At 45.8% G+C, this 19606-nt stretch overlaps 2 protein-coding genes across 2 annotated transcripts; both read right to left on the reverse strand.

Annotated features, from left to right (window-relative positions):
- Nucleotides 1-3707: 3707 nt before the first annotated feature.
- Nucleotides 3708-7683, reverse strand: DCST1 (DC-STAMP domain containing 1). Its single transcript, XM_063176172.1, is given in 15 exon segments — nt 3708-3856; nt 3859-3958; nt 4041-4154; nt 4995-5137; nt 5223-5339; nt 5455-5581; nt 5656-5751; nt 5845-5944; nt 6169-6323; nt 6402-6523; nt 6624-6767; nt 6881-7052; nt 7150-7289; nt 7372-7500; nt 7629-7683. Coding segments are annotated over 15 exon segments (1863 nt in total).
- A 157-nt stretch (nt 7684-7840) lies between these two features.
- DCST2 (DC-STAMP domain containing 2) lies at nt 7841-19073 on the reverse strand. The gene is made up of 17 exons (XM_063176173.1): nt 18755-19073; nt 16335-16505; nt 16127-16228; nt 15833-16030; nt 15660-15725; nt 14932-15145; nt 14697-14854; nt 14451-14615; nt 14203-14370; nt 14005-14105; nt 13790-13920; nt 13581-13696; nt 13418-13511; nt 13111-13320; nt 10877-11034; nt 10678-10803; nt 7841-7866 (listed from the first exon to the last, which is right to left on the reverse strand). Exons 1-17 carry the CDS (start codon nt 19071-19073, stop codon nt 7841-7843), a joined length of 2523 nt encoding a protein of 840 aa, XP_063032243.1.
- Between the last annotated feature and the right edge of the window lie 533 nt (nt 19074-19606).

Below are 19606 nucleotides of genomic sequence, written 5' to 3' on the forward strand. Positions count from 1 at the left end.
ATAAAGGAAGTTTGGTGTGGATTTGGTGTTTGGTGTTTCACTGTGCTGGGAGGAAGGGGGAGACTGGTGGCGTCCCCAGGCTTGCTCTGGGTTCCCCCCAGCTCCCTCCAGAGTGTGCAGGAGGTGGGAACACAAAAGATTTTGGGTCCTACTCAAAGTATGGCAGTGCCCATGGAACAGGGAAAGGCTGATGGAGCCCACGGTGTGCCAGGAGTCAGAGTGGGCTCACCTGTGGCAGAGGAGAAGCCCTGAAGTGCCCTAGGAGGAAGAAAGAGCCATCTGACCTGCAGAAAGGCTGGCAGAGCCCCCAGAGCTCTGCTGATGGAGCCCACTGAGCATTCTGGGGGAGCAGGAGCTCCTGTGGGATGGACAGAGTGTGGGCACATCTGCAGCTGACTCAGAATGGAGCAGGGGCTTGTGTGGACATGGGGAAAGCCCAGCAGAAGCCACAGTGCTCCTGGGAGGGAGCAGGGTCCACACTGCCCTGTGGAAACTCCATCAGATCCCAGTGTGGTCACTGGGAAGGAGCAGGAGCCTGCGTGATGCCATGGAAAGTTCTGGGCACCTTGGGAGGGAGCAGAGGTCCCAGAAAGCTCAGCAAAGCCTGTCCACACCCTGGGAAGGAGAACAACGCACAGCCCAGCTGGGCCTGCCATGGAGCAGCAGTGGGAGCAGGGACCTGCAGTGTCCCACACCAACAGGGTTCATCGGGAACTGGAGTGACAGACAAGGAGGAAAGGCTTCAGGCTAAAAGAGAGCAGGGTTAGGTTAGAAATCCTTCCCTGAGAGGGTGGTGAAGGTTGCCACAGGCTGCCCAGAGAAGCTGTGGCTGCCCTGAATCCCTGGAAGTGCCCAAGACCAGGTTGGACAGGGCTTGGAGCAACCTGAGATAGCAAATGATGTCCCTGCCATGGCAGGAGAAGGAATGAGATGAGCTTTAAGGGCCCTTCCAGCCCAAACCACCCCATGATTCCATGATTCTGTGACTCTGCCTTGGGAATGACTTGGCCCTGGGGTTTGAAGCAGGTTTCTCTGCCAGAAGTGCAATAATGAGACACCAAAGGCTCGGGGAAATTCAGCTTGGCAAGTACAAGCTGTGAGCAGCAGGACTCGATGTTCTCCTGGAGAATGAAAGCCGTGGCTCAGCAGGCTGTGAAGATGACACTGCAGAATGCATCAGAGTCAGAAACACTGATTAAAGCAACAAGGGACATGTGGAATATTAAATTCACCAGTGGGGAATGCTGTGTCCACAACGCTGCTGCTTCCGTGGAAGGAGCCCAAGCCAAGGTGAACAAAATGCTGAGAAAACCTTGGGGTTGTTCTGGTAATGGATGGAGTCCTAAACATGGGTGAAACTTGCAAAAACAAAAGGAAAGGGGGAAAGGGAAGGGAAGGGAAGGGAAGGGAAGGGAAGGGAAGGGAAGGGAAGGGAAGGGAAGGAAGGGAAGGGAAGGGAAGGGAAGGGAAGGGAAGGGAAGGGAAGGGAAGGGAAGGGAAGGAAGGGAAGGGAAGGGAAGGGAAGGGAAGGGAAGGGAAGGGAAGGGAAGGGAAGGGAAGGAAGGAAAGGAAGGAAAGGAAAGGAAAGGAAAGGAAAGGAAAAGGAAAGGAAAGGAAAGGAAAGGAAAGGAAAGGAAAGGAAAGGAAAGGAAAGGAAAGGAAAGGAAAGGAAAGGAAAGGAAAGGAAAGGAAAGGAAAGGAAAGGAAAGGAAAGGAAAGGAAAGGAAAGGAAAGGAAAGGAAAGGATTGTCCTGTGTTGTGGCCTCTGGGGCTCCAGGGTGGGAAATGGCTGATGCAAACAGGAGTGATGTTGTCAGTGGGATTTATATCCGTAAGGATTAGCGTTGGTGTTATTCATTGCAGAACTCCTCATTTGCTGTCTTTTATCTCATTCCTTCCTTCTGTTCAGGACTCAGCAATCACCGAGCTGGAAGAATTCCCGGGAAGGAGACTGAGAGGCTGGGAGCCACGGGGGGGTGGTGTTGTCCCAGAACAGGTTCATTCACACTCAGGGCGAGGTATTTGATTTATTTACTGCCCTGTGCACAGAGCAGGGCTGGGCAGCCTGGCTGGGGACGGCAGAGAGGGGCTGGCAGATGAAATGGGACTGGGAAACGTTCGGCACTGGGAAGGGCAGGAGGGGATGCGCTGGGGCCGGGGCTGCGGCTCTGCCCGAGGAAAGGGAGAGCCCGTGGGTGTGGCGGTGAAAGCTCAGATCTGCCCGGCCACAGCTCAGGACTTTGAAAAGAGTCAGGTCAGGGGAAAGGGTGATCCCAGCGGCGCGGCACAGCCAGGAGGGAGCGAGGACATCACGGGGTCAAGGGTGGGCAAAGCTTTCTTTTCTTTTCTTTTCTTTTCTTTTCTTTTCTTTTCTTTTCTTTTCTTTTCTTTTCTTTTCTTTTCTTTTTTCTTTTTCCTTCCTCCTTTCTTCCTTCCTTTCTCCCTCTCTTTTCTTTCTCCCTTTCTCTCTCTCTCTTTCCACTCTTTCTTCTTTTTCTCTCCCTCCCTCCCTCCCTCCCTCTCTCCCTCCCTCTCTCCTCCCTTTTCTCCTTTCCTTTCCTTTCCTTTCCTTTCCTTTCCTTTCCTTTCCTTTCCTTTCCTTTCCTTTCCTTTCCTTTCCTTTCCTTTCCTTTCCTTTCCTTTCCTTTCCTTTCCTTTCCTTTCCTTCCCAAAACTTCCCTTCCCAAAACTTCCCAAACTTCCCTTCCCAAAACTTCCTTCCCTTTTTCTTTCCCTTTCCTTTTTCCTTCCCTTCCCTTCCCTTTTTCCTTCCCTTTTTCCTTCCCTTTTTCCTTCCCTTTTTCCTTTCCTTTCTCCTTCCCTTTTGTTGTTTCCAAGTGTCACTCAGTGCCAAACCCAAGTCACTTCACTTGTTGCCAATTACTACTGCTCCGTTTGCAAAGACCTCAGGATAACCATTATTATCCCTCTCATTACTGCACAGAGATGGAAAACAACCTCCTCCCTTTTCCCTGGATGGGAGTGGTGGGGTCACAGCACATGGCAGGGGGCTGCCCCAGCCTCAGTGCCAGCCCCACAGGGCACCCCTGGGCAGGATCTGGGCCAGCATCCTCTACTAGGTGTGTGCCTGGGCACCCTGTGGGTGCCTGTCCCCGTGCCCAGGAGCAGAGTGGGGATCAGATGTGAAAGACCTGTCACAGACATCTTTTATGAAAAATCCTTTCTTTAGGATTTTTCCTCTTGAGAAGCTGAGGTGAAAAAGGAACAAAATGTAAACACTGATTATCTGCTGCTGTGGAATGCAACAGGTGGGTCTGTGATTGGTCTCATGTGGTTGTTTTTAATTAATGGCCAATCACAGCCAGCTGGCTCAGACAGAGAGTCCAAGACACGAGCCTTTGTTATCATTCTTTCTTTTGCTATTCTTAGCTAGCCTTCTCATGAAACTTTTTCTTCTGTTCTTTTAGTATAGTTTTAATGTAATATGTATCATAAAATAATAAATCAAGCCTTCTGAAACATAGAGTCAGATCTTTGCCTTTTATCTAAGAACCCTGTGGACACCGTCACAGAGACCGAAATGTTCAAGGCTATTAACTCAAAATGGACCTTTTCCAAGAGCAGCAGGTGCTCCACCTCCATCATCCAGTGCAGCAGAGACCCCACCTTGAGCATCCCCTGGCAGACACCAGACCCCACTTCACACCACGCACGCGGCGGATTAAAACATTTATTCCCAAGTGCCTTCACCCCGCATATCCCTGCTCCTCCTCATCCTCGCTGCTCTCCTGGACGAGGTCGGGGTCTGCAGGCCCACAGGCGATGCAGGTGACCCCCATCAGCCTCCAGCAGGACTCGCAGTACAGGGCAAAGCAGTCGGGGTTGGGGCAGGGCTGGTGCTGGGGGTCTCGGGGGTCCCACACAAGGTGCATTTCTGGCGCAGGCAGCGGCGCAGCCAGGGCCAGCGCCGGCGGCACCACCGCAGCAGCACCGTCCCCTGCAGCGAGGACAGCTCTGTGTGGGCTCAAGGGACAGTGGCAACCCCAGCTGGCAGCCCCGTTGTCCCTGTCCCCACTCACCAGCTCGGGAGGCAGCCGGGCTTGCCGGGCTACGCGGCCGCGCTGCAGGTGCAGGAAATGCTTCCTCTGGCGCAGGAGTTTGTTGTACAGGAACAGCACTCGAGCCTTCTCCCTCTGTGCCAGCAGAGACCCTGAGGGTCAGCAAAACCCACCCCAGAGCCACCCCCAGGCTGTGCCCAGCCCTCGGGATGCTCACCTTGGGGAGGTGGTGTTGTGGTGTGATTTCATGGTTTACCTCAGAACCCCGGGTCCCTCCCATGAAGATTCCCTCTCAGGTGTGTCAATCACCTCTCCTTTCCCCATCCTGACCCCTCCCAGCACTGTCTGCCAATCCTGGAATTCCAGAAGGGCATCCAGGGATTGGCAGATTCAAAGGATGCCCTTTAACCCCCGGGGGGCATTGGGCCATCCAGGTGTCCTTTGTCCCTTTGTCCCTGCCCTCCTGTCCCTGGTTGGTGGCTCCCTACCCCTTCCCTGCCCCTCTCCCTGGGGTTCAAAGGAACAACAACCACGGGCTCAGGGAGTTCTGTTGGAGCTGGTGCTGCATTCAGAGAATAAAGCTCTGGATCCAAACCCTCCATCAGAACCAACTCCTTTCCTTCACCATCACCTTAAAGCTTCTCTGCCAGAGGTAAACCCAAGGAGCAGAACCCTCCACAGGAGAAAGCTCCATCCCACCACCACCAGAGCTCCTGCAGGCCTGGAATTGTCTCTAGTGCCCAGCTGCAACATCTAGCTGGCCAAAAGTGTCTCTGGGGTGAAACACCACAGTTGCGACTTTTTGGTTCAGATACAGGGGCCAGACAAGCCAAGGCGCGTCCCGTCTGGCTATATTGGTAATACCAATATTTTGTCACCCAAATGTGCTGCTGGTCCACCAGTAAAGACCGTGAGGGTCAGCAAAACCCCCCCCAGAGCCACCCCCAGGTTGTGCCCAGCCCTTATGCTGCTCACCTTGGGGAAGTAGAAGGCGGCGATGGCGCGGCGCAGGCGGAACGGGTACACCTGGGCCACGCAGAGCAGGGCCAGCAGGCCCAGGGGCAGGCAGGTGCTCAGGTACTGCTGCCTTGTCATCTCCGTGGGCCGTGGCAGGCAAACTGGGGACAGGGCACTGCTGTGAGCACCCCCAGGGCAGCCCCTGAACGCTTGTGGGGGAGTTTTCCATCCCTGGTAGTGGCTTACCCAGGTTGGAGGTCTCCATTTCGGACTCAAAGGAGGTGTTGAGGGCCCCGATGGTGCCCCGCAGCAGCTCTGCCATCAGGGATGTGCCCATCACGTTCACAGACAAGTGGTGGCTGGCTGTGGGACGGGGGGATAGGGAGGCTGAGGAGGGGCTGGGAGGGCTGAGGGGGTCCCTGCATTGCTGAGGGGCATGGTGGGACCACGAGCTGGCCTTCCAGGGTTGTGAGCTCACCTTGGTAGGAATACTCGATGAAGGAATGATGCTGGATGACGCTGAGAACGGTGAAGATGAAGTGGTCCAGGCCACAGACAAAGAGGAGGAAGAGCAGCAGTGGGATGCACCTGAGCAGCTCCATCACCTGCAGGGAGCAGGGGAGCTGTCACAGCCTGCTGTCCCCAGCTCTGACCCCCCTGATTACCCCCAGCCCCTCACCATGTGCCGCCGCTCAGGCCGCTGCACGGCTAGCTTGCACGGGAAGACGAAAGATGGGACCTCCTCCTTGAGCAGGGGCAGCAACGTCTGTTTGTTCTGGATGAGGGGCAGGGGGTGTCTCAGTGCAGCCTCTGGGACACCCCGCTGGTGGTGACAGGGCTGCCCTGCACCCCTTTCCCCCTGCCCAACCTGCTCTCTGCGCCGGGCGTCGATTTGACGGAAATAGGTGGTGATGTAGCAGTTGTCAAAGCCGATTTTGCGACAGTACTGATTGGTGTAGTTGAAAGCCCTGGAGAGAGAGGATAGGTTTGGGGTGAAGGAGGCACTGGGTGAAGCCCCCAGGACCCCTCCCTTGTCTTCATGTCCCCTCCTAGACCTGCTGCCAAAGAAGGCCCCCACCTCTCTGCACCCCACAGCTGGCATAGGGGTGTCACCCCCAGCCCCTGTGCCAGGTGTGACAATCCCAGGGGTGTCACCCTCAGCCCCTGTGCCCCTTTCCATCCCAAGGCTCACGAGATGAAGACGAAGAGGAAGGTGAAGGACAGCAGCAGGCGGAAGAAGGAGACAGCCAGGCCCAGGCGGGCGCCTTCCTGCCGCAGCTGCGAGGTCAGTTCCTCCCGCATCTGCGCCGCTACCTCGGTGCCCACCAGCATCTCCTGGTGCTCCTCCTGCGGCAGAGGGGTCAGGGGGCAGGGCAGGGCCATGGGCACAGGGGATGGGCACCCACAGGGTGCCCAGGCACCCACCTTGTAGGCAATGCTGGCGCTGAACTCCTGGCTGAGGCTGTTGACGGAGCCGTTCACCCGGTCGTACATGTGCCCGAAGTTGCCATCCACGGGGATCTTCTTCTTACACCAGTGGCTCATGACTGCACAGGTGGCACAGGGACAGTGGTGGCTGTGGCTGCCGTGCCAGGGGGCAGAACTGGATCTGCCCCTTCAAGGGAGCGTGGGGTCAGGGTCACCTACGTTTGACCATGTGGCAGAGGAACCCAAACTGCATGGGCAGGCAGACGAGGTGGTTGAAGAGGGGCAACTTCACTCGTTTCATGCATTTCTTGTACATGTTCTGGAAGTGGGTTGTGCAGCGCAGCAGGCCCCTCTGGATCACAGCTGGAGAGCAGGAGGAGCCCTCAGCTGCCTGTGCAGCCCACTGCCCCAGCCTCCAACCCAGTGGGGACAGCAGTGGGATCTGGGGCAGCCCCCTCGCTTTCCACCCTGCTCACTTTCACAGCGAAGTTTGGTCTTTGTCTCGTAGAGCTCCTGGGTGCTGGACTCTTTGTCCATCTCTGGGTGTTGCTTCAGGTCATAGCCATCATCACTGACCACCTGCTCGTTCAGCTCCATGAAGGCTTCGGAGATGTTGTGTGTCTCGGCGTTGAGCGTGTCCGCACTCTTCTACCAGGGCACACACACACACAGACACACAGACACAGGCAGAGGCTTGGTCCTGCTCCCCCAGCCCCCCAGCACCCCTGCCCAGAGCCCTCCTCACCACCAGCTCCTCCATGACTTGGCGCATGGGGGCTGTAGATGCGTGCCACAGGAGTCCCGTGTGGTTGACCTGTAGCTCCACCACGCACTCCATCGAGCGCTTCGTCTCCATCAGGTTATACCAGAGGTTGGCCCCAGGTCCTGGTGGCAGCAGGGGTGGCTCAGAGCCCAGCAGCTCCCAGGAGCCCACTGGGGGACACAGGGATATGGGGGGGGACCCTACCGTTGTAGATGGCAGCGAAGACAAAGGAGAGAACGTAGAGCCGACCCTCCTTGCCCAGGAACTTGGGCACCATGAGCATGTTGGCACAGCGGAAATGGGGGGACGTGGCCCAGCCCAGGGCAGTCACCCCTGTGCAGAGCAGAGAGCTGAGCCCATGGTCCCCACAGAGAACCCCCTGCTCTGGGGGTTCTGATGGTTCTCAGATGGGGCTCCTGATGGTCCCCATGCCCTCGGTCCCCTCCCTGTCCCATCCTCACCTATCAGCCACCAGGTAAGCTTCACCTTCAGCTTCTCTGATATGTCCAGAGGCATGATGAGGAAATGGCAGATCCCTGGAACACCCAACAATATTCCTCATTTTTCCTAACGTTCCTAATGTTCCAATTCTCCCATTCTTCTAATGTGGCAAATTCTTCTTCAAAGACTTCAAAACTCACCAACAATTTGCCAATAGTTGGTAACAAAAACCTTATCTCATAAGGTTTGTCTCATAATCTGACAGGGAAAAATCCATCAGCTCAAAAGAGACACCCACAAATAATCCTCACACATTACATAGATAATCTACTCATTACAGCACCAACAAACAAAAAAATACAAAAGACTTGTGACAGCATAATTACAGAACTTCAAAACACAAGATTAGAAGTCTCTACATCAAAAGTCCAAAAAAATCTCACCACAGAAATACTTAAAATTAAAAATCACAAAACAAACAATTAAGCCACAAAATATAAAATTCAAAAGCAATGTCAACGACTTACAAGATTTAAAAGAATTCAATTAGATCAGGCCAATTTTAGAGATCACTAACTTACACCACTTTTCAACTTATTAAAAAGAAGCTACAACATCAAATCTCCCAGAACCCTCACACCTAAAGGCCAAAAAGCCCTTAAGAAAATTACTAAAGCCCTTCAGCAAAAACAAGCACAACAATGTGCAATGCCACAACACGTACAAAATGTACAAAAATTTTTGTAATGTACAAAATCCAAAATGGGATGGGACTGCTGTGGAATGCATCTTGAGCTGTTTACTTTCCAGCATCAGCCTCATTCCATGGTGATGACAATGGGAAGCTGCCAGCAGCTCACATCCCAGGCAGTAGACAAAGAACTTAATGTCACAACTCACTTTAAAAATTTTTTGACCAATCTCACAAAGCAAAAGCACATTGACAGTAGTTCTATCCAACCACTATAATCACATGTACCTTTGGTTAAAACAATGCTTGCTTATTTAAAATACAATACCTGCTTGGAAGCCTTAAAACACAACACACGGAGCTCCATTATTAAGCTTAAAACTTCCTAATATCTCACTAGATAAACTTTTCTGTAGCTTAGGGAGTTATTCTAGACAAGCGTTAATCCCTTTGGTTGTATTTGTCCTTACTTTGGAGATAAGTTGGGAAAATATCATTTATTATTATTCATTTATTTATAGTTTATTATTGATTTAAATGTCTATTCTATATATATTAATAAGAGCATGTATTTATGTATTTATTTATTTATTTATTTATTTATTTATTTATAATTATTATTATTTTTCTATTTTTTGTCCTCAATTTTCTCCCAAAATTTTTCCCAAATTATCTCCAAATTAAGGACCATTGTTCTATTTGTCTTTACTTCCTACACCTCATACAACTTTTCTGCTGACAAACCTTTTGGCGACTGCTTAGCTCTAAATTGTTCTGTTGTCATGTCTGGAGGTGAGGAGACGAGTGTTGGGGGCTAGCAGTCCCAGTGTGTGGGAAATGGGTTAGAAAAATTTATAGAACATTTATAATATAGAAAAATTTTAATAAAGTATAGATAGATGATAGATAGATATAGTATATATATAGATATAGATATAGATATAGATATAGATATAGATATAGATATAGATATAGATATAGATATAGATATAGATATAGATATAGATATAGATATAGATATAGATATATAGATATATGGATAGATAGATAGATAGATAGATAGATAGATAGATAGATAGATAGATAGATAGATAGATAGATAGATATATCTTGATATATTTATATATTTATATACAGATATATAGGTAGATAGGGATAGAGAGAGATAGAGTGATATAGAGATATACAGAGATATAGAGACAGAGATATAGAGATATAGATAGATATAGATACAGATTTAGATAGATATAGATATAGATATAGATATAGATATAGATATAGATATAGATATATATATAGATAGATATAGATAGAGATATAGATATAGATATAGATATAGATATAGATATAGATATAGATATAGATATAGATATAGATATATAGATTTTTATATAGATGTAGATAGATAGATATAGGTACAGATACAGATATAGATACAGAAACTGATATAGATATGGATATAGATATAGATATATATATATATATAGATAGATAGATAGATAGATAGATAGATAGATAGATAGATAGATAGATAGATAGATAGATAGACAGATAGATAGATAGAGATATCTTGATATATTTATATACAGATATATAGGTAGATATAGATATAGATAGATAGATAGATAGATAGATAGATAGATAGATAGATAGATAGATAGAGTGATATAGAGATATAGAGATATACAGAGATATAGAGACAGAGATATAGAGATATAGAGATATAGAGATATAGATAGATATAGATACAGATTTAGATAGATATATAGATATAGATATAGATATAGATATAGATATAGATATAGATATAGATATAGATATAGATATAGATATAGATATATAGATTTTTATATAGATGTAGATAGATATAGGTACAGATACAGATATAGATTCAGAAACAGATATAGATATAGATACAGATATAGATGTAGATATAGATATATAGATATGGATATAGATATAGATATATAGATTTTTACATAGATGTAGATAGATAGATATAGGTACAGATACAGATATAGATACAGAAACAAATATAGATATAGATATAGATATAGATATAGATATAGATATAGATATAGATATAGATATAGATATAGATATAGATATAGATATATAGATTTTTATATAGATGTAGATAGATAGATATAGGTACAGATATAGATACAGAAACAGATATAGATATAGATATATAGATATGGATATAGATATAGATATGTAGATAGATATAGGTACAGATACAGATATAGATACATACATATAGATACATGTATGTATAATCTATATAATATAGAAATTTTATAGCAGTTCTGCTGTCTCTAAGACCTGCCTTTTGCAGCTTTCCCAAACCCTGTGACTTTAGTGATTCCCCCACTCACCGAGGCCGAGGAACATCCCGAAGCCGGCTCCCAGGAAGGCTTTCCTGCAGCGGTACTGGTCGGGCCGGCTCCAGAGGAAGCGGCTGCACGGGCCGGGCAGGACCGAGAGCACCACTCGCTTCAGGGCTGGGAGGGGACACGGGTGTCAGCCCTGCCCTGCCACTGCCCTGCTGGGGACAGCAGAGGTGGCGGAGCTCACTCGTGTTGGGAGGTTTCTGAGCACGGGATTCTGCTCCAGAATCGATGCCCGGGGGATGCTCCGATGGAGAGGGAACACGCTCGGGTGTTTTTACCACCACCACCTCCCGCAGCTCCCTGTCACTGCTGGCAGCTTCATCCTCGGAGTCAAAGTCGGGTCTGCAGGTGGGGAGAGGAGTGTTGAGGAGCAGCAGTCCAGGTGGGTGGGAAATGGATTTATAGAAAATTTTATAGAAAATTTATAATATAGAAAAAAATTAATATAGAATATATTAATTAATATTATTAATATATTAATTAATCATAATTAATATATTGATTATAATTAATATATTAATATATATTAATCAATATATAGAATATGTGTATATATATGTATATATATGTATGTATGTATATATGTATATATTCATGTATGTACGTATGTATGTATGTTATATATATCATATAAAATAACTATTTAAAATATTTATAGTACATATATATATATAATATATATAATATAGAAAAATTATAATATAGTAGAAAGTTTTATAGAAAATTTATAATCTAGAAAAAATTAAATATAGAACGTATATATATGTATATATAAAATATATCGAAAATTCAAAATATAGAAATAGAATATAGAAAATTCTACTGAAAATTTATAATCTAGAAAAACTTAAATATAGGATATACATAATGCAAAAGATTTTATAATATAGAAATATAGGAAATTTTAGTAAAATATTATATAGAAAAAATTAATATGGAATATATATAATACAGAAAATTTATAATGTAGAAATAGAATATACAAATTTTTATCAAAAACTTTAATAAAGAAAAATTAATATTGAATATATATAATATATATTATATATAATATATTAAATATATATAATATATTATATATATAATATATATAATATAGAATTTCATAATATAAAAATATAGAACATTTTATCAAAAATTTTAATATAGAAGATATAGGTATATATATGTATATATAATATAGAAAATTTACAGTATAGAAGTAGAATATAGAAAATTTTATCCAAAATTTCTGTAGAAAATTATGTACAGAAAAAAAACTAAAAAAATTAATTTTTTTAAAATTATAGAACATTTTATAAATATTTATAGAAAATTTATAGAAATTTTTAATAGAAAATTATATATAGAAAATTTTAGCAGGTTTTTTAATTATAGAAAATTTCACAGTTATTTATAGATAATCTATAGAAAAATTTTAATAGACAATTTAATATAAATTTCTAGAAAATTCATAAAATTTTATACATATAGCATTTTTACATTTATTTTAAATATTGAAAATTCATAATGCTTGGCAGAACTTTAGAACTGATAGAAAATATTTGAATTTTAAATTTAATAGCAAATTTTTGAAGTTTGACAGAAGGTTCACAGAGTGTGTATTTGTATGCAAACTTTGAGATAAGAAATGTTGATTTAGAAATATTACAGGACAGACATTGTTGAAAGAGAAATGGAACCAGAAACAAGTTTTAAAGGATGATTTTCCAAATAAGACTGGATACTTTAGAGAAATAAAACAATGAAAGATGCATTGTAGTAGGACCCATGAGGGGTAGTTTTAGATGATTCATTTTAAATTATTTATAGTATGGTGTGGTTAAAGCTAATAGACTAAGAAACACTTATAGTGTATTGTAATTCTGATTGTGATTGTAATTATGACATCTGTATTGTCTCACCCTTCTCATGAGACTGAAAATAAAAGTTTTTAAAACACCTCTCAGTTGCCCCATATCTGAGTCTGAAAAAAGTACAATCCAACACCAGTGCTGGAAGGGAAGGAGGACATTGCCATCCCCACAGGCAGCCTGTCACTGTAATATTTTCTGGAAAAATCCTTTGGTCAGGATTTGTCTCCTGGGAAGCTGAGAAGCCTCAGAGAAAAAGGAAAACAATTTTATCTCATTTGCTTCTCCTGTGTTTTGCTGCTTTGGAATGAGATTGTTTATCCAACAGGTGATTTTTTATGTGAATTGTTTTGACTTAATGACCAATCCCCATCAAGCTGTGTTGGGACTCCGGAAGGAGTCACAAGTTTTCTTTTAGCCTTCTAAAAGTATTCTTTCTCTATTCTTTAGTATAGTTTAATTTAGTATTCTTTAATATAATATATTAGCCTTCTGAGAACATGGAGTCAGATTCATCATTCCTCCCTTCGTCGGGGGTCTCAGAAAACACCACAGCAGCCCTCACCTGGAGAGCAGCCCCTTGCTCTCCTCCTCCTCCTCCTCCAGCTGCTCCTGCAGCCTCCTGGATGTTCTGGAGGGAGACGTCCAGCTGCTGATGATGTCCTTGATGCGCTGCAGCAGCTGCTGCCCTCGCTCCCTGCTCCGCTGTCTCCTCACCACTGGAGATGCGTCCTCCACAGCGCCCTGCTCTGCTGTCTCCTCCTCACTCGAGTCCCTGCAGGGCACAGAGGGCAGGGCTGAGCTGCAGCCCCCCTCCCACACCCCCTGCAGCCCCCCAGGCCCGGGTGGGCTCCCAGCACCCCTCTGCTCACAGCTCCTCGTCCCCAGAGTCCGGGTAGCTCAGGGGGGCCATGCAGACGGAGCAGGTGTTGTTCAGGGTTTTGTAGCAGTCACTGCAATACAGCCCTGTGGAAAATGGGGATGTCAGGGGGGAATTTTCTGGAGAGGGGGACCCCAAACTGTGAGGGCTCCTACCTTTGCAGTTGAGTGTGATGCAGGCAATGAAATCTGGCCGCTCTGCCATCCCACAGGTCAGGCAGTGTTTGCGCTGGATGCCCGCGCGGCGAGCGAGGCGAGCAAGGAGAGGGAACCTGCAAGCACGTGGGGCAATGCCATCTCAGAGGTCCTTGCCACAGACCCCCAGGGATGATTCTGCCCCTTTTGCATCTCCTGGAAGAGCTTACCTGGAGATGAGGATAAGGAAGAGCCTGCTCTTCCCGGTGTCGGCCAAGCGCTGCGTGCCCCCTCGGCTCAGGGCAAACACCGCCCATTCCCGCCGTGCCCGGATGATGTTGTGGAGGAAGGCCAGGCGCTCCTGGCATGGAGGGGATGGGGTGAGGGCAGCTGGTGGCTCAGGGAGTGTAGAGGGACACACACACATGCACAGGGGACTTCTCACCATCTCACGGGATGGGAAGTAGCAGGCACACACCGCCCGGCGCAGGCGTGCCATGTAGGAACCAAAGACAGCGATGAAGAGCCAGATACCGTACAGGATTCCTGGTGGGAAGAAAACGAGCTAAGTGGGGAGGGCACCCCCCTACACCCCCCCCATCCACCTGGGTCGTTGAGGGTGCAGTGGCCTTGGTCTGCACACCTATGGTGATGTAGGTGGCGTGGTCGGGCTCCTCGGGCTGGATGAGGCAGACCTGGGACAGCACCGAGACCTCGCCCTCCTGCAGCGTGTTGAAGGCAGAGACCAGGTCCTTGTAGATCTCACTGGTGTAGCCCGTCCCGTTGACGCTGATGGTCATGGTCGACGGCGCTGTGGGCGAGCAGTTCAGACCTGGGGCCATCCCACAGCCCTGACCCTCAGCCAGCAGAGCACCCAAGGGTGCTGCTCACCCCTGGCAATGATCTCCGCGCTCAGCTGGTGCCGGAACAGGTCAAGGAGCCAGAAGATGCTGTAGTCAGCCAGGATGATGCTGAGCCCCAGCAGGGTGTGGCGCAGGAACCCAAAGAGCTGAATCCCATACTGGCTTCGCTCAGCCTTCGACAGCCACAGCGCACCTACACGGCCGCGGGAGCACCGTGAGGCCACGTCGGGGGGCTCAGGTTGGGCTGGGGGATACCCTCGAGGGTGGGACTGACCTGGGGGGATGTAGCGGCCCCTCTCCCGCCCCGACAGGGGCAGCACGGTGGGTTTGCCCTGCTCTGCACACCGCAGGTCCATCTCCACAAAGCGCCGCGTGATGTAAACGTTGTCAAAGGTGTCGTCCCGCAGGTAGCGGCGCCGGTACTTAACCGCGCTGAGGGCACGGGGGGAAGCTGAGCACCTCCACACCAGGTCTCCATCCCCGTGGGTCATCACCAGGGCACTACTCACCGGTACCACAAGAAGAGGACGGCCAAGAAGGAGATGTAGGAGAAGAGCTCCAGGAAGCGGTGGTAGGGCTCCATGTGGTGCTGCACGGCCTCCATGATATCGGCAGACACCTCCCCCAGGCTCTTGCTGGCGTTGAGGTTGACGCTGAAGTGGTGCATGACTGTGATGTTGAACTCAAACTCGGCACGGACGCGGTTCAGGGCGTCTGTGAGGGCTGCAGAGGGGATGAGAGGTGCTGTGCATTGCAGCTGGATCCAGAAGAGAGGCGCAGAAAAGGACCCGTGCAGTGGTTTTGGTTTGTTAATTTGAGATTTTGTTAATTTTGAGATTTTTTTCATTAATGTGCTAAAGAGTGTGGTGGCTAATAACTAATGTACTTATTTCTTGTTGTGAGGTAGGATTAGGAAAAGGGCAAAGAAGGTTTAAAATTTTAAAAGGGTATAAAGAAAAATGTATTAATAGTAACTTAAAGAAAGAGTAAGAATTAGAATAGATAATATAATAAGAATTAGAACAAAACTTTTAGAATACTCTTCTTCTTATAACCTTTTTTTCTTGCTGATAATGTAAAGAAATAAAATTTTAGTTAGTTTACTACTTTTTTAATAGTCTTTTTTTTTGTTTTGCTTATTTAGTGAGAGTGGTTTAAAGTTTTGTATCATTTCCATAGACGTCTCTCATGTAAAACAGTGACAACCCCCAACCCCCACACGGCACTGGATACTCACGGTTTGCAACGTTGGCCCGGATGAACTTCTGGATGTACTTTGGGATGGTGCAGAACATGAATGAAACTGCAGAGAGGGTGGAACCTCTGTAGGGCTGGGCCCCCATGATGGGGACACATCTGCCCCATCAACCCCATTAGCCCCCCATTAGTGGCAGAGGGACAGGGACTCACGTGTGCTGATCGTGCCACAGAGGGCCTTGAAGGTGATGATAACGTAGCAGATGTGGAAGAGGAGGGGCAGGGCACGCTCACACTTGTCCCTGGCCTTGTCTATGTAGCGATAGCAGCTGGTCTTGGGATCCCCCAGCTCGCGGTTGCAGATGTTCCCAGCCCTCGCCAGCCACATCCAAACGTTGCGCAGGGCCCGGGCTGTGGGCAGGGAGGGGGCATTGGAGACAGGGACGGTCTGAGAGGAGGGTACGGGGGTGCTGGGGCTGGGGACACCCCCAGGGGTCCAACACTCACCAACGTGTCTGGTAGAGTCTGTGATGGAGCGGATGAATTTACGGACGCGGTCACCCAGCACCTTGGCATTCTGGCCAATCTCCTTGATTTTCCTCTGCAAGTCTGCAGAGAGAGGGGACACCTGAGCACACCCCATAGCCTGAGACTGTCTGCTCTCCCCAGGAAGGGCCCCTCCAGTCCCTCCACCTTGCCCCAGCCCCCTGCTCACTCAGCAGTGGCTCCTTGGCACGTTGCAGCCGCTCGGCCGTCTGGTTTTGGGCCAGCTCAGCCCCACACGACAGCGCCTTGGCGAGCTGGGAGACGTTGTGCATGAGATTGGTGCCAGGGCCTTGCATGGTCAGGCACAGCGCCAGCACCATGACCATCATCTTCCCCTCCTCTGCAAAGACAGGGCAAGAATCAGTCTCATAATCTGACAGGGAAAAATCAGTCTCTTAATCTGACAGGGAAAAATCAATCAGTCTCATAATCTGACAGCAAAGAATCGGTCTCATAAACTGACACGAAAAAATCAATCAGTCTCATAATCTGACAGCAAAGAATCAGTCTCATAATCTGACAGGGGAAAATCTGGCTCATAATCTGACACAGCAATAGTCAATCTCATAATCTGACAGAGAAAAATCAATTTTATAATCTGAGAGGGAAGAATCAGTCTCATAATCTGACAGCAAAGAACCAGTCTCATAATCTAACAGGGAAAAATCCGTCTCATAATTTGACAGTGAAGACTCAATCTCATAATCTGGTAGCAAAGAATTAATCTCATAATCTGACAGGGCAAAAATCAGTCTCATAATTTGACAGGCAAGAATCAATCTCATAATTTGACAGGGAAAAATCAGTGAGTCTCATAATCTGAAGGTTGTGAATTCCATCCTCACACAGGGCACCGCTAATGTTGGTTATCTAACTTTTTTTTTTGTTTCTGTTAGGGTTGGGATTGAAAGCACTCAAGATGGTATTTCGCGTCTGGGTTTAGATGTTTATTATTTTTTATCTATATTATAGTCTTATAAACTGTGAGTTCTATAGTATTTTACTAATAAATTACAAAATTATTTTGTATCTATTTTTACAAGGTCTTTAAAAGAAAAAGTATCTAATTAAGAAATGACACTTAAATTATTTTTATTTTTCACTCAATAACTAATAATTTGTTTTTTGCAATGTGGACTTTTTAAAGTTTAATTATAAAATACTACTTAGATTAATGAAGAAGAAGAAGAAGAAGAAGGATTAGCTACTGTCTTAAATTTCTATCTTAGTTTTATATATACTTTATTTTAATTTTTTTATATTTTATAGATATATTACTATACTTTAAAACTTGAAACTCCAAGTTTTCTACTAGGTGATATTACACACTTCTATTTCAACTACACACTTATAATCTTATTATTAATCTGTTATATATAACTAATCTGCTATATATAATTTATAATTTTATCATTAACCTGTTATATATAACTAATCTGTTATATATAATTTATAATTTTATCATTAATCTATTATATATAACTAATCTGCCACATATAATTTTTAAACTTATCATAAATCTATTATATATAACTAATCTGCTACATATAATTTATAATCTTATTATTAATCTGTTACGTATAACTAACCTGTTATAAATAATTATATTATTATTCTGTTATATACACCTAATCTGCTAAGTACAATTTATAATCTTATTATTAATCTGCTATATATAATTTCTTATTTTATTATTAATCTGTTATATACAACTAATCTTCTCAGTATAATCAATAATCTTAGTATTAATCTGTTATATATAAATAATGTTATAAGTTATATATAACTTATAATTTTATTATGAATCTGTTCTATATAACTAATCTGCTATATATAATTTCTTATTTTATTATTAATCTGTTGTATACAACTAATCTGCTAAGTACAATCAATAATCTTAGTATTAATCTGTTATATATAAATAATGTGTTATATAGAATTTATAATTTTATTAATAATCTGTTCTATATAACTAATCTGCTATATAGGATTTATAATCTTATTAATAATCTTTTATATATAACTCATCTGTTATATAGAATTTATAATATTATTAATCTTTTATATATAATTTCTAATCTTATTCATCTGATACATATAACAAATCTGCTAAATATAATTTATAATCTTATTTTTAATCCATCATTAATTAATTTTGGAAACTTTTTTTACGGGTTAAGATCAAATGTGATGTTCTCTTGAGGGTCTGTGTTTTTTAACCCAGAACATTTAAATTTTTTAGTATCTAGGGTTCTAACACATTCTTGGTGCTCAGCCAGGAGCCGGCATCCCCCGGCACCCATGGTTGCTCACTGGTGAAGAAGTGCGGCAGTGCCAGCAGCACGATCATCCGCGTCTTCATGGAGAAGGCCATGCCCAGGCCCATCCCCGCGCCCACGAAGATTATTTTTAATCCATTATTAATTAATTTTTGAAACTTCTTTTACGGGTTAAGATCAAATGTGATGTTCTCTTGAGGGTCTGTGTTTTTTAACCCAGAAAATTTAAATTTTTTTAGTATCTAGGGTTCTAACACATTCTTGGTGCTCAGCCAGGAGCCGGCATCCCCTGGCACCCATGGTTGCTCACTGGTGAAGAAGTGCGGCAGTGCCAGCAGCACGATCATCCGCGTCTTCATGGAGAAGGCCATGCCCAGGCCCATCCCCGCGCCCATGAAGACGGTGACGCTCAGGCAGTACCAGACATTGTGGCCCTGCACCAGCAGCACCAGGGCCCCGTAAATGCTGGCCAGCAGCAGGCCCAGCGTGAGGCCGCCCAGGCTGCGGGCGAACTCCTGGGCCTTGCTGGGCTCCTGCGGCCTGCGCTTGGCCCCGGCCCGCGGGGCCTGCTGCTTGGGCAGGCCCCGCCGGGCCCGCAGGGCTCTGCCCAGACCCGACACCAGCCTCATGCCGAGGCTGCTGCTGCTCCCTCCAGCTTTGTCTGGGTGGGAGAACAGCAGAGTGAGCGAGAGGTTTCCAGGGTGCTGCTGCACCGTTGCAGGTCCTGCCCGACGGTTTCCGTTGGGCTCGAAACCCCTCGGCAGTTTCAGTTGAGCTTTGCTCAACGCGCTGGGTGCGTTGGACTCTCTGAGCTCCTGAGGGAGGGTAATGAATGCAGGGGTTTGTCAGGAAAATTAATCCACAAACCCCATAATCAGAAGTTTCTGTCCAAAAAGGAGACAGAGCAGTCCTTTTACTTTGTTTGAATAAAGGGAGAGGCCACGGGGCATTTCCTTGGGGTGTCTCCAATTTTTGGACTAAGCAGCCTCTTTTTTATCCTAATTTCTCTCTTTCTTTTCCCATTTCTGAGGTACTTGAGAGGTACAGACTTCCCAAAACGCCTGATACCAAAGATTCCCCTCTGTTGTATAACCCAAACTCCAGCTTGGGACTCTATACCAGAAAAGCTTTTAACATGGATTTTCACACCCTGAACTCTTGC

The sequence above is a fragment of the Melospiza melodia genome, chromosome 25 (genome assembly GCF_035770615.1).
Source record: "Melospiza melodia melodia isolate bMelMel2 chromosome 25, bMelMel2.pri, whole genome shotgun sequence".
Lineage (NCBI taxonomy): Eukaryota > Metazoa > Chordata > Aves > Passeriformes > Passerellidae > Melospiza > Melospiza melodia.